Source organism: Zeus faber (assembly GCF_960531495.2).
Source record: "Zeus faber genome assembly, chromosome: 21".
In the NCBI taxonomy this organism is placed as follows: domain Eukaryota; kingdom Metazoa; phylum Chordata; class Actinopteri; order Zeiformes; family Zeidae; genus Zeus; species Zeus faber.
The window spans coordinates 5132472-5147652 of record NC_137208.1 but is presented as its reverse complement, the minus strand read 5'-3'; the positions used below and the strand labels follow the sequence as shown (position 1 = coordinate 5147652).

The 15181-nt window shown below is 41.0% G+C and overlaps 1 protein-coding gene across 2 annotated transcripts in view; it reads left to right on the top strand.

Moving 5' to 3' along the window:
- syn3 (synapsin III) overlaps nucleotides 1-1219 on the top strand; it is a gene marked incomplete at both ends in the record, with an annotated part of 105933 nt that extends 104714 nt beyond the window's left edge. For both annotated transcript variants that reach the window (XM_080022457.1, XM_080022458.1), the window contains one exon: nucleotides 1096-1219. In XM_080022457.1, coding sequence (XP_079878583.1) covers nucleotides 1096-1219 — 124 coding nt within the window. The remainder of the gene's footprint in view (nucleotides 1-1095) is intronic.
- Nucleotides 1220-15181: the final 13962 nt, after the last annotated feature.

The following is a 15181-nucleotide window of genomic DNA, read 5'->3' as shown; positions in this document are numbered from 1 at the left end:
GATGCATGCTTGCCAGTCAGCTAGAAGAGGCAAATCAAACCTGATTATTGTAGCTGATTGTGTTTTCTTCAAGTATGTTTTCCTTGCACTGCATTCTCTGTCTGGTTGTAAGATTAAATAATGTAATGCTATTTAAAATTACTTTTAGGAGGATTTAAATGTATATTTAATACAACGCAGTCAATTAATTCAATTATATAATTATAGAACCCAGAATCGCGATTGTGGCGCCTCCCCTTGCGGCTGCCTGCGCGAGCACCTTGTGTCGATTACGCACATTTTGGTATTTTTTAGTATTTATAGAGCTTATTGTGCGTAATCACCGGGTGTCATGACATTTCACTGCATATATGTATGAACGTATGTATATGTATGTGACAAATAATCTCTTGAACTTGAACTTGAACTTGAACTTGATTACACTTTCGCCACATGGGCAAATAAAATCATGGCCGGGTTGCAGTTCGTCCTGCTACCGCTAGATGGCGACACATACATAATATTTCGTATTTCTACAACCACGCCTACATAATCCATATGAATTGATAAAATAACGTAAATTCACTGTCGGATGGATTCATATCAATTTATTAATTCCCGGGGGAAATTCAGGTTTCTATGAAGTGTTGAATGATCTTATTATTATATATAGTACAAATAATATAATAATCATATTATTGTTACTATAACTATTATTGTGATTGTTTGTGATTGTATTGTTTGAGCTTGGCCTGGTTCTGATGATTCATCCGGAACAGATCGTTTAACCCTGCAAAGCCCAAATAAGAAATAAATGAGAGGGATGAGCCCGGTGGAAAGTTGGCCAAAATGGACCGAAAGAGAACCAAATTCCCAGATCTATAAACACGAGATCCATCTGATGGGATTGTGCGGATAAACAACAGCACACATTGATAATGTAAGTGTAGTGTTTAAGAGAAAGCTCAAAGTGGATGTTGTGCTATCACACCAGTGGGCTCTACTGGGTTAAGAGCGGCCAAGCTCTGACGATTGATCCGGAACGGATCATTTGAGCACCGCCTGGTTCTGACAGCCTGGTTCTGACGGCCTGGTTCTGGTTGTGACCATTTGCAGCAAGTCACAGTCTCTGACCAACACCTTCACTGAGACGCTGCGGGGGAACCTGACGGACGATGAGGCCAAAGCTGAGACCATCCGCAGCCTGCGCCAGTCCTTCGCCAGCCTCTTCTCCGACTAGAGCCCAGAACCTCCCAGACCCATGTGGAACCCACAGAACCTCCCACAGAAACCCAGAGAACACACCTAAACCCCCCCAGAACCTCCCAGAACCCTGCAGATAGCACCCTGAGCCCTTCTAAAATCCCCAGAACCTCTGAGTACTTCCCAGAACCTCCTGAGATCCTCTGAGTACCACCCAGAACCTCATAATAACATCCAAAACCTCTGAGTACCACCCATAACCCCCCCAGAACCTCAGAGTACCACCCAGAACCTCCCCAGATCCCCTGCGTACCACCCAGAACCTCAGAGTAACATACAGAACCTCCAAGTACCACCCATAACCTCCCCAGAACCTTCGACTACAACCCCAAACCTCCCCATATCCTCCAGTATCACCCAGAACCTCCCCAGAACCTCAGAGTACCACCCAGAACCTCCCCAGTACCCCTGCATACCACCAAGAACCTCAGAGTACCATCCAGAACCTATGAGTATCACCCATAACCTCCCCAGAACCTCAGAGTACAACCCCAAACCTCCCCAGATCCTCCAGTATCACCCAGAACCTCCCCAGAATCTCTGAGTACTTCCCAGAACCTCCCAAGATCCTCTGAGTACCACCCAGAACCTCCCAGAACCTCCTCCTGGTCTCTCTGCTTTATCTGCCACTCGCTTGTCTATCTCCACTCACGTTTCGTTAACATTTGGGATCTTCTAACTTGAATCATATTCATCTATCAGGTTGTTTTTCTCACTATTGAATGTCAGATCTCTGTACAGCAACATTATTATTATTATTATTATTATTATTATTATTATTATTATTATTATTATTAATAAAATTATCATGTATTATTATTTTAACTATAATTATAATTATAATTATAATTATTATTATTATTATTATTATTATTATATTTATTATTACATTTATTATTATTATTATTTGTTTCTTTATTATTATTATTATTATTATTATTATTATTATTATTATTATTATTATCATTATTATTATTATCATTATTCTATAATAACGGTCCTTGGAGAGCTCCAGGACACACCAGCAGCATCTCTCAGAAACAGCCTGACCCGTCCAGGTCCCGCTTCATAAATCCTCACTTTTGATTTTATTTTATTTTTTATGAAAACAAACAAACAAACAAACAAAAAACCAAACCCCAAATCTTCCCTTGGAGGGGCCGGGATCTTGCAGGATCTGATCTAGTCTTCCATGGCGATACCGCTCTTACCCCGGAAAACGTATTTATTTGTTGTTGTTGTTGTTGTTGTTGTTGTTGTTGTTTTTTGGAGGGCGGGGGGTAATGTGTGGCTTTGTTATCAGAGCTCTGGGACTGACTGGACTTTTCAGACTTTTCTTTTTTTTTTTTTTTTTGTTGTTGTTTGTACCGTAAACTACGACCGTTTGCTGAGTGTGATGTGTCGTGTTGCACAAAGAAGCGTAACTAATAATAATAGTAAAACGAGATGGAGGGTGGACTATTAGCAACTATAAATATCCTGTATTTTTGTTTTGTTTTTGTTCTGTTTTGGTACCGAGGTGGAAAGAAGACACCTCCAGGTCCAGAATGTTTCCGTGTTTTCACTCTGGCCGGTTTGGTCAGCTCCAAATCCTGGAGTGGACTTTCTACTTTCTGAACCCGCATTTAGAACCTCTAGTTTTGGATTTTTTATTTTTTTTTAACTGTTCAAATACCATCAGGACGCTGTTGGGGAAGCTGTTTCCTTTTGTTTTCCTGTTTGTTTATTTACTCCAAATCAGGATTATTAGAATAATTCAAATTTATTTTGGAACGGAGCCAAATCATTTATCTGTTATTTATTTTTTAACGGAAGTAGCTCAAACAAATATTACTTATTTATTATTATTATTATTATTATTATTATTATTTCTGTTATTATTATTACTATTATTATTAGTACCATTATTTTTATTATTATCATTATTATAATTGTTTGTCTAATTTTAAATATTATTTTATTATTATAGATGTTTCAGAATTGTTATTTTTATTGTATTTATTGTTTCTGATTTTATTTAGTGTTTCCATTTGACCTTAGTTTCCCATTATTTTTAAATGGTTCCTCTCTGCTGGGGGTGAAAGTGGCTGACCGTGTCGATTCTACAACCACACGGTGTCCTATTAACCTCTTCTGATGCAAACAAGAAAACAACAACACAAATCTATAATTTCGGTCGAGCTTTGTACATAAGCAATGTTTCCATGAGTTGAAATGTTGGCAAACCCATGGTCAGTATGCGTGTGCTTCCTGTGTGCTTCCTGTGTGCTTCCTGTGTGCTTCCTGTGCTGCTCCGAGTCACAATCACAGGTGCTTTCGTGCTTTTGGTGTTTTGAGTATTTGTTTTAAGTCATATTTTATTTCAATATATGAGGTCTTATTTTCAACAAGAACATTTTTATCTGATTTATTATTTTGTTTTATATAATTTACCTCTCCGAAGTACCGGTTAAACATTTTTATTTTATAGTTCAAAGTAGGGAACGCTTGCCTGCAATACTTACGTAAATAATACGTAATATTGAATAGGAGAGAGGTCATTTGTCCAAACAGTTCGGCTTTAAAAGGTCTTAGTATTAAGTATTAAAGTGAACTGTGACGTCTTCCGACGCCCTGTCTAAGTCTTAATCAGGAAGAAATGTAATAATTCATAACAGGATTTATTTCATGTTTATTTAATTATTTTCTATTTCAGTGTAAATGTGGGTTTCCTGCTCTGGGAGATTTTATTACATTTTTATTTCCTGTGAAAAAGTTGTGAAATATTTCAACGACAACAATAACAATATTATTATATAAATAAACAACTTGTTAATAACATAATAATAATAATATTAATAATAATAATGATAATAATGATAATAATAATAATAATAATGATACTAATTATGATGGTAATAATAATAATAATAATAATAATAATAATAATGATAATAATAATAATAATGATACCTTTGTGCATGTCAGTGTTTTAAATATGTGAGTGGTGTGTGAGTGAGTTCACTGTTTATCTAGAAATATTATATTTGTCATATTTGCCATAAGTGTTTTAACAATTTGGTAAAAGCCATACGTCACTGGCAATACTGTAAAATGTGACGATACTAACAATGTGACTCAAAGAGAAAAAAATATATAGATATATATGTATGTATATATCTATATATAAACATACCGTATTTCCTCAAATAGTGACTCGGGCCTTTATTTACCTCAACTGCAGAGGGTACCAGGCCTTTATTGGAAGCAGGCTTATATCAGAGGCAGGCTTTTATATTGAATTCATCTGTTTAATAAGTATTAAATCATTTTTTAGGATGAATTTTAAATCAAACTTCCGTCCGGATGCCATGCCATGCAAACACATGTATGGTGAAAAAAGAGAGACCTAGTAGCTTCCCTAAAAGTCGCACCTGCGGCGGTAGCTGACGGGGGAATTACAGTTTTCTGAGTTTGCTTTGAATGCACCGTTTCCTGCATGGAGCGCTGGAGAGCGGCGACGCTCGGGGGGGAGCATTTGTCCCAAGAAGCCATCTGCGATCTGCTACACAGCAGTAGGAAACGGAGTAAATTAAATACAGCTTCGCATTTATCAGAGGCCCTGTTTTTATTTGGCTACCAGTTTATATTTGAGGAAATACGGTATTAATTTAATTCCTAAAACAAACAATCAGGTTTCAAAGCAAAAGCGATCGAGGACTCATGAGGCACTTTCCCAAGAGAGTATTTTCCTGTTTACCTGCAGCACTGTGTCGTAACGGACCAAATGTAGGGCAGACATTGAATGTGAATATGAAGATGTATTTGTTGTTGTTTTAATATTTGGCGTGAAAGATTGCGTATTTGTGCGTTAAGCCATAACGGAAAAAAAAAAAAAACCTTTGTAATTGCGCCTTGGAGTTGTTGATGAACTGCGATATTAAAAACAAAACGTTGTAAAGGTTATTATTTAATGCTGTTTGATCCTGCCACCAAAAGGGAAATCGCATGAAATGTAACGTGGAATGTTTGTGCTTCAAAGGGTCAAAAAAAAAAATGTCCCCGCGTGAGCTCGCTTCACACCAAGTCTGCATACGCATCCGACAGGCAGATTCCCCTCCCCCCGGTGGCCGTCGGATGAACTGGGTCTGGGTTTGGCATCCCATAATGTGTCAAATGGCAAAAAAGGCAGAGCTGCTTTTGACTGCTTTGCTCAGCTGGAACATTTACCGTCTTCCATTTACTGACATCCAACGTTAACAGTTGTAACGTCGTTATTTTACATACGTGACTTATTTACTTAGTAGGAAGGAGCGGACATCAGCTTTCATGGTGGCGTTTGCTGGAGTCGGTGTGAAGCGAGCTTCGGGGTTAATAGTCCGCATCTGTTTGAAATACGGACGTATTTTCCACTTTGTGCCGCTGGGCAAAATGCCATCGACCATTGTCCATAACGTGAGATAAACGCCCAGATGGAACGTCCTGTAGGGGTGAAACGAGGCTTTCTGGTCGCTAAAAAGGTACAAACGGATCAAGCGACGTAAGTTTAATCCTTGGATCCGACCTGCTTCTCCTGAAAAGTGTTTACCACTAACTACCTCAATTCCCAAACTACTACTACAACTACTGTAAATCAGTCAATCGAATAAAAAAAAAAGAGGTTTGAAGAAGCCCAGGTCGAGAAATCAAAAAAAGAAACAAAAAAAACCTCCAGTTTCCGTGTTTTGGCTGCAGCCGTGCACCCATCCACGTGATGGTTGACTCCAAATCCTGGAGTAGGATTTTTAACTTTCTCTGAACCCAGATTTCCCACTTCCTCCGGATCCGTGTGACGTCCCATCTGAAGTAGGACAAAGTATGTTGTTATTAACTGTACTTAAGTGCACGTGTTCAAGTGTCTTTGCTTGAAGTACATGCTGCAAGTAGACATTTCAAAGCAAATAACTACGTTTTACTCCACTACATTCCTAACACAGTCACATTACTTTAGTATTAAAAACAGGTATAAATCAGGATTTATATTGATATATACAGTGTATATACTGTACTGCATATATGTACATATATGTACTGTATATATGTACATGTATGAAAAGCATGAGGAACAAATTGCTCCCATTGGAAAACAAACGTCCATGTACTTTAAATACGTAAAAGTCCCTGTAAAGCAACGATGAACATGTGTTGTGAGGTGGTCACACCACAGAACAATGTGTTATTAACGATCCAGCCAACTTGGAACGATCAAAATAATCTGCAAATATATAAAATGAAAAAATCTATAAAACCACGCCCAACCCCCCGGATTGAAACCAAACACTGCGGTATCCCCCAGCCCTGCCACCGATGCTCCGATTGGTCCTGGTGTTTATAAAGTGTTGGGGGCCATACGACATCGTTCGGTCTTTCCACATGTTTTCAGCAATTACTTTCTAACATTATGATGTGGTCAGAAGCAAACACTGAACTCAACGTTAATACGTTTAAGAGGGAACTACTTCAATACTTTTACTTTGAGTAGAAACGTAAATGTGGTTCTTTCACGAGGGTCATTTTGAGTGAGGTGTTTCAGTACTTGAAGTAAAACCTCGGAGTACTTGTACTTGTACTTCCAGCGCTTCCTGGTACTGCAGGTGCGGCACTTCCCGCTCGGTCGTCACACCACGTCATTAAGCAGACATACAGTGCACTTACACCATGGAGGCGGCCATGCGAGGCTCGCCGGGAGCAGTTAGGGGTTGTTAAAAGTGTCTCGTTCTACGGCACCTCAGCACCCTGCCGGCAGGATCCGGCAATCGAACCGGCAAACACTTCCGTTTCACGAGACGGCCCCCCCCCGCCCGCTTAGCCGTCCGTGCTGCCGCTGATCCCGCCAGAGATCGAATTTTCTTGCTGAGCGGTCTGTCCCCAAAAATATATACAAACAAAATAACGGACCGTACGCACCCCACGGACGAGCCGCAGCCAAGCTGCGCCACGCCAAACCAAGCCCAGCTGCGTTAGCCAAACCAAGCCAAGCTGCGCCACGCCAAACCAAGCCAAGCTGCGTTGGCCAAACCAAGCCAAGCTGCGCCACGCCAAACCAAGCCAAGCTGCGTTAGCCAAACCAAGCCAAGCTGCGTTAGCCAAACCAAGCCCAGCTGCGCCACGCCAAACCAAGCCAAGCTGCGCCACGCCAAACCAAGCCCAGCTGCGTTAGCCAAACCAAGCCAAGCTGCGCCACGCCAAACCAAGCCCAGCTGCGTTAGCCAAACCAAGCCAAGCTGCGTTAGCCAAACCAAGCCCAGCTGCGCCACGCCAAACCAAGCCCAGCTGCGCCACGCCAAACCAAGCCAAGCTGCGCCACGCCAAACCAAGCCAAGCTGCGTTAGCCAAACCAAGCCAAGCTGCGTTAGCCAAACCAAGCCAAGCTGCGCCACGCCAAACCAAGCCAAGCTGCGTTAGCCAAACCAAGCCCAGCTGCGCCACGCCAAACCAAGCCAAGCTGCGCCACGCCAAACCAAGCCCAGCTGCGTTAGCCAAACCAAGCCAAGCTGCGTTAGCCAAACCAAGCCAAGCTGCGCCACGCCAAACCAAGCCCAGCTGCGTTAGCCAAACCAAGCCCAGCTGCGCCACGCCAAACCAAGCCCAGCTGCGTTAGCCAAACCAAGCCAAGCTGCGCCACGCCAAACCAAGCCCAGCTGCGTTAGCCAAACCAAGCCAAGCTGCGTTAGCCAAACCAAGCCAAGCTGCGCCACGCCAAACCAAGCCCAGCTGCGTTAGCCAAACCAAGCCCAGCTGCGCCACGCCAAACCAAGCCCAGCTGCGTTAGCCAAACCAAGCCAAGCTGCGCCACGCCGACAGTCGACTGACAGAACCACGGTTCAGGAGACGTGACGTCACCACCAACTGACGATGTGCTTATGTTTCTGAGGTCTTGCCGTTTCTTCCCCCGGTGTTTTGGTTGTAAAGCATGGGGACCCAGCCCCCGCCACGCCCCCACCCCGCCTCTCAGGGGTGTATCATTTTGGGATGGATGATGTGACCTTGCATTGTCTGGCTGCCGATGTTGGTACCAAGTGTGACGCATCCTGTGAGTGTGTGTGTGCGCGTGTTATTCTGTGATTTGATTGTACATTTTTTCTTTTCTTTTTCAGTTTACTTTCTCTTCCTTTGGTTTGGAAACCTGAATTCCGTTGTTATTAAAAGTCATTACTTTTACAACGCACCACGCAGCGCTGTGCATTCCATTTCTTTTAGGTAACCCCCCCCCCCCCCCCCCCTCCACATACAGAGCGAGTTTGAGGTTTTCTCTTCCACTTCTCCCCTCCAGTTTGTTTTATCCTTATATGGTTGTCGCTGTGAGGGATCTTGGCCCCTGACACCTGAGGGGAGGCGGGTGGGAGGGGGGCGGCGATATGCCCGAGTCACGTAACTTCAAGAAACATTTGCACATAATCCCTAAAAATCCCCTTTGTGTTTGGATACTACTGCGTGTTGTGTAAGTCTTGGCACCGGTTCCGGTTCTGTGTTTCTTGGACCCGTTGTTTTAAAGCCATTTCCCCTTAATCCCTCCCTGGCTGCAGCCAATGACAAGCACACTAAACGCTAATGTTTCACAGGTAATATGAAACACATTGGGTCTGGAACTATTAAACATCACACACACACACACACACACACACACACACACACACACACACACACACACACACACACACACACACACACACACACACACACACACACACACACACAGGTTTAGGTTATTATTATGATTATTATTATGATTATTATTATTATTATAACAACAATGATAATAATAATAATAATAATAATAATAATAATAATAATAATAATGATTATTGTTGTTATTATTATTATTATTATTATTATTATTATTATTATTATTATTATTATTATCACTATTTGTATTATTATGCCCTCTCTCTCTGTGCCAATCTCTCAAACAATGGTGTCATTCAGATATTTGTGGGCTGAATATTCCTATTTTTTATTAAAAAATAAATGTGTGCAGCTGGTGCTCCCGTCAAGTCCAAGAAGGTATTCCAAAACACCTCAAAGTCGTCACCCAATATTTCTTTCTCAGATGGAAAAAGGCCCTGGTCTGGAAAGTTATAATAATAATAATAATAATAATAATAATAATAATAATAAAGAATCAAACTCCAGGTAGTGCGTCCAGGTAACAGTGCTTTGCATCTCCCACCTCGATGAAAAGCTGATGCACTTTCATTTTATTCATAGAAAGCTGCTTTTAATATGTTTATTATTAACAATAAAAGGCTGTTTGTTTTTTTACGCAGGTCTTTAGGTTGTTAATTGAAAAATCTTCTCTCTTTTCACCCAGAAATTCTTATTTTAGTCTTAGTATATACTTTTAATTTATTGCTTTATAATGTATTATGTAACTACTTTAATTATTATAATTTTTAATTTGATGAAATCACGATTTGAATTCCGTCACACGTGATCTAATCAACCAATCAGAAGGCCGGAAGACCAGACGTCAAACTAAATAAAAGCACAAACAAAGATGTGAACTTTCAATTATTCTTAGTATTACACGAATACTATTATAATTTTTATTTTACCTTATACGTTGTAACAGTTTTTAATTCATGAAATTATTATGAGCCCTAATTAACTTTCCCTTTCGAACCAAATTCTCTTTAGGGTTCCCCGTCGATTTGGATGCTGTTGATAAACCAAACCAGCAGGGGGCGCTGTGTCCTCAAAATGAGTACGAATGCAAAGATTTATAAACCTTTGATATCATCTGAGTCGTTGAATGTTCTGTCTCGTTTTAAGGGATTATTTTTATTTATATGCAGATATACAGCCTGTTTTCATACGCTTAATATTTTACAGTATTTTATTTTAGGTTATTACATTGCAAAACCCCTCGATTGAGCTGTTTGTGAAATTGGTATTGCATATTTAATTGTGTTTATGTTTTCTTGGTATTAGCTATTGCATATTTTACTCTAACTCTAAATACAAATCTCAATTTCAAAATATTTAAGACTGTGTCAGAGCTGCAATGAGCTGCAATGATAAGTCGATTTATCAATTAGTTGCCAACTATTAAATGAATCGCCAACTATTTTGATGATCAATTCATCGTTTTGAGTCATTTTTTTGGAAGAATTTCTCTGATTCCAGCTAATTGAATGTGAATATTTGCTGGTTTCTTTAGTCCTGCATGACAGTAAATTGAATATATTTTGTGTTGTGGGCAAAACACGACATTTGAGGACGTCGCCTTGGGCATTTGGAAACATTGACATTTTTCCGCATTTTCGGACATTTTATGGACAAAACAACTAATCGATTAGTCAAGAAAAAAATAGACGGATTAATCGATAATTCAAACAATCGTTAGCTAGCAGCTCTAGTGTCTACTGTGTCTACAGTGGAAAAATAAATAGAAGTTCTGTAGACTTTTTAATGCGGGAGATGTATGAATTGTGCGACAGATTTGAGGGAGATGATGAAAATGACGTCCATAATAAATGAAAAAAAAACCTGGATGAGATTCAATTTGTTTTTCATTTACAGATTCAATGGGGGGGACGGGCAGATGGAGGAATGAACGGATTAATTAGTGAGTCATACATCTCTATTTTTTAAATGATTCACACTGTGGGTCAGAGATAGGAACGTGTTAAATCCGTCTGAGCTGTCATTTCCTTCCGTCCAAAAAACTCCAATATCACTAAAATAACACCATGTAAACAAAGGTTTGCAAAGTGAAGTCGCCGGAAAAAAAACCCATGAACATGGACAGTGTTTGGGATCAGCCAGGCGGTCATTATGGCAGAATAAACCCCTGGTTACAGCATTAGAACCCTCCCCCTCCAGCTGTTCAGCGCTATCGACCAATCAGAGCCCGGTACCGTGCCCCACCCTTTATTAGTGCAACTCAAGGTGCTTCATGTTGAAAGATAATAGTAAAAACAAAAACAAGACCCATAACAACAGGAACGAAGAACAAGCCAATGCGTTAGGAACACACCAAGAACAATCCAATAAAATTAGAAATATGAAATAGCACTAGACAAATAAATCAAACAAGGAAAATGCATTGAATTAAAAAAAAAGGAAAATTTTATTTTCATTTTAAGATTTTGGCGACAAAGATTTAGACTGTGATTGTTACTCAGCGAATAAAAAGGACTAATTATTATTTAAATCTATTTCTTCTATAAAAAATAAATATATTCCTATATATATATATATATATATATATATATATATATATATATATATATATATATATATATATATATATATCTTTGTCACTACATTATTTTTTATTTATTTTACTCCAAAGTACTTTTACTTTATGGCTATAGAATAGTAAAACCAATGATAATATACTATGACATTTTTAACTCCTATATTTATTTTTACGGCTACATTTCTCTTCAATAAAATGTCTTCTGTTATTTTTTATTTTCATATTTATCTCTGTTCGCTGCTCTCTCACGTGTGCTCAACGTGAGCACTTCAGCTGATTACTGTGTGTGTGTGCGTGTGTGTATGTGTGTGTGCGTGCGTGTGCATGTGTGTGTGTGTGTGCGTGTGCGTGTGTGCGTGTGCGTGCGCGTGTGTGTGTGGTGAAGCATCCTCTTTCTTTCTTCACTGTAGTGAACTCCGCTGTCGCCAAAGAAAGGAAAGAATTTTTACAACAAGGGACAACCTTGGTCGTCATGGCAACTGTAATGTTTCAGAGAGAGAGCGAGAGAGGGATGGATATAGCTTGATGTAGATAGGTACAGATAGATAGATAAATAGATGGATAGATAGATAGATAGATAGATAGATAGATAGATAGATAGATAGATAAATAGATAGATAGATAGATAGATACAGTACTAGACTCGTAGTACGCCGAAGAACATCCAAAAACGACATACTATACTGTGTCGAAAAAGTTACAAATATAGTATGCCTAAATTGTGAAAAACGACAAAACGTCGAAATATACGACGCCAAAAGATGTCGAAAAAACAACATACTTTACTATGTTGTAAAATGTCAAGAAATACTACAATGAAAAACTTCTATAAACTACATACTATACTTTGTCAAAAAATGTATATAGTACACTGAAAAATGTCCAAAAGCGACATACGGAACTATGTCCAAAACGTTAAACTATAGGACACTGAAAAACTTCCAAAAACAACATGCAACACAATGTTGAAAAACGTCAGAATTATACTACGCCAAAAAAGTCCAAAATCTACGTGCTATACTATGTCGAAAAATGTCAAAATATACTACGCCGAAAAACGTCCAAAAACAACATAGTATACAATGTCGAAAAATGTCAAAATGTATTAAACTGAATAACTGCCAAAAATGACGTACTGAACTATGTCCAAAAACATCAAAATATAGTATGCCCAAAAAAATCCAATAGTGACATACTATACTATAAAGTAGAAAGTATCAAGGAATGAATGAATCAGTTGTTTTTTTTAATTGTAGATGTATTCAAATGAATGAAACTAATGAAAACACTGTGCGTGACCGTGTGTAAGAGGTGTTCTAAATGTTATAAGAATAAATGTGAAATATCGCAACAAATATAATCGCATTACTTAATGTATTGCTCGCCAATAACTCGCCATATCGTGCGTTTTCGAGCCGCAGGAACTTTTTCATAGTTCTGAGGACTTTTTGGAGGAACCGTCCCTTTTATTGTGTCCGCGCTGCAGGAACTGCTTTAGGGACCATCCTAGTTCTAAGACTTATTGAGGTCCCGCTCCAGGACAGGGGCTGAACCTTCAGTGATGGTTGTGCTGGTGATGAGACATATAAAATAAAAATTTAATTTTTATTGTCGATCCATTTATTTAATTTTACGAAGTTGAATTCGATGAAACAGAAAATCGCCGAGCGAGCGAGCCCGCGCTTCACGAAAGTGGGAACAAAGCTTGAAATGTAAGTCGGCGTAAGTCGATTATGAGTGAAGATTCAGCAACTGGCTTGATTATTTCTCGCCGCCAATTTGCTCAGAAATTTGTTTTCGTGGATCGGCAAGAAAAAGTTACGGAGCAAACGCAGCAGTGATACGTGCTGAAACCCCGTTGGGTGACGTCACATCAGCGTCGCCGGGGCCAGGTTCTCCGGGAGCTCCCCCGGGTCCCAGTGCCCCCCGGGGAGTCCCCTCATGTGCAAAAACATGTTGTGAGGTCCCAGGTGATATATATTCCCACTCCTATATACAGTATATGTAGAAGAGTCCTTTATGATCACACAACACACAGCGACAACACACACTTTGCATGGCGCTGGTGAAATTGACCCATCCTGGCTCGTCCTTCCAGCCAGGAGCAGTGGGCAGCTTTCGACGACGACGCCCGGGGACCTGGCTCCAGGTGTCCGTCGCCGGTCAGACGATGATGTCGCGCATGTTTTCGGTGGGGGTCCTTACTGACGTTAGGTGGAGGAAACCCCATCTGAGCAGGGGGGAGAACATGCAAACTCCGACTACATTATAGCAGTGTAAGGTTTAGAAGATTAGGTAATTCATATATCGGAGTGACCATATTTCCTCAAATATAAACAGTTACTCAAATAAAAACCGGGCCTCCAATAAATACCAGGGGTGTGGTCAACACAAACAAATAAAGGCCTAAACCCTACCTCAGATTAAGACCAGGGTTAGGGGAAGATCCAAGGATGTACTACTGATGCCTGTTGTACAGCATGTGTACAGTATGCTGGTTAAGCATAATGTACATTCCTGCTGCTTTACTGTAAATTGATAAATTGATGAACACAATCATGCTGTCGTCAACACTTTGTTGTCTTCAACTCATTGTGTGGGAGGTAAATCTTACTCTGAGGACTGGAGCGGCGTTTTCTTTTTGGTCCTACAGTGTGCCGTGTGCACACCTTATAAGGTATCATTACTTATTACGACAACTCTATGGAAATATCATCTCGGCTGGACAGCTCACACAGCGCGGCTTCAGGGGGACCCGGGCGGATTCGGCGCCCCCCACTGCCCACGGGGGGCCGAGGAGACCCCCACCCGCCGGCAAGTCGGCGTCCGGCGAGGCGCTGTCCTGCGGTGGCCTTCAAGAGCGAACCTGCCTCGCCGTTCTAAGAGCTTTTACAAATGTAATTCTCGCCAATGTTCCTTCCTTCTAACATCTATCGTCTGTTTTTCCTAATACTGCACAAAAAAACAGACCCACTCGAGACAGCATGTGTGGATTTATGGTAGAAAAACTGCACACACACAGGCACACGCACATGCACAGACACACACACACACACACACACACACACACACACACACACACACACACAGACAGACACATTCCTTACTTCAAATGACAAAACATTAAACCTGTCACCAGGAAACAACAGTCATTTCCTGCCAAAGCTGTGAACTGCATGAAACCATGAGAAACGCTTGTCAGGCAGTAACTGAGCCGCACGCTGTGACCGAGGCTCTTCTGTTCAGACGCATGTCTGAGTTTTCCATCTGCGCACGGGCCGCCGCACCGGAGTTCATCCTGGTCTTTTTATTTCCATCTCTTCTTTTTATTTTATTTTGGTCACCGTCCTCCGGCTGGCCCGCGCTTTTTCTTTTTGGTTTTTTTCTTCTGCCTTTGCCGCCAGCGCTCAGAGCAGCAGGTGAGGTGTGTGGGGGGGGGGGGGGGACGTGAGGACGAGAGGAAGTCATGAGGCCGTTATCTTTTTCACGCCGCAGGAACTTTTTCATGGTTCCCAGAACCTTTGGAGGAACCGTCCGCCGGGAACCGGGAACGATCGTAGTCCTTAGGACGCCGTGTTTGGGGCGCGGCCGTTTTTGTCGGCTACTACTCCGGGGCAGGGACCAACCCGCCCCAAGAGGAACCTTGGGGGGACGTGCTCCACCACGCGAGTTAACGCAGCACCGGCCACCGCCACGTGGAAAAACTGTCGTCGGTGC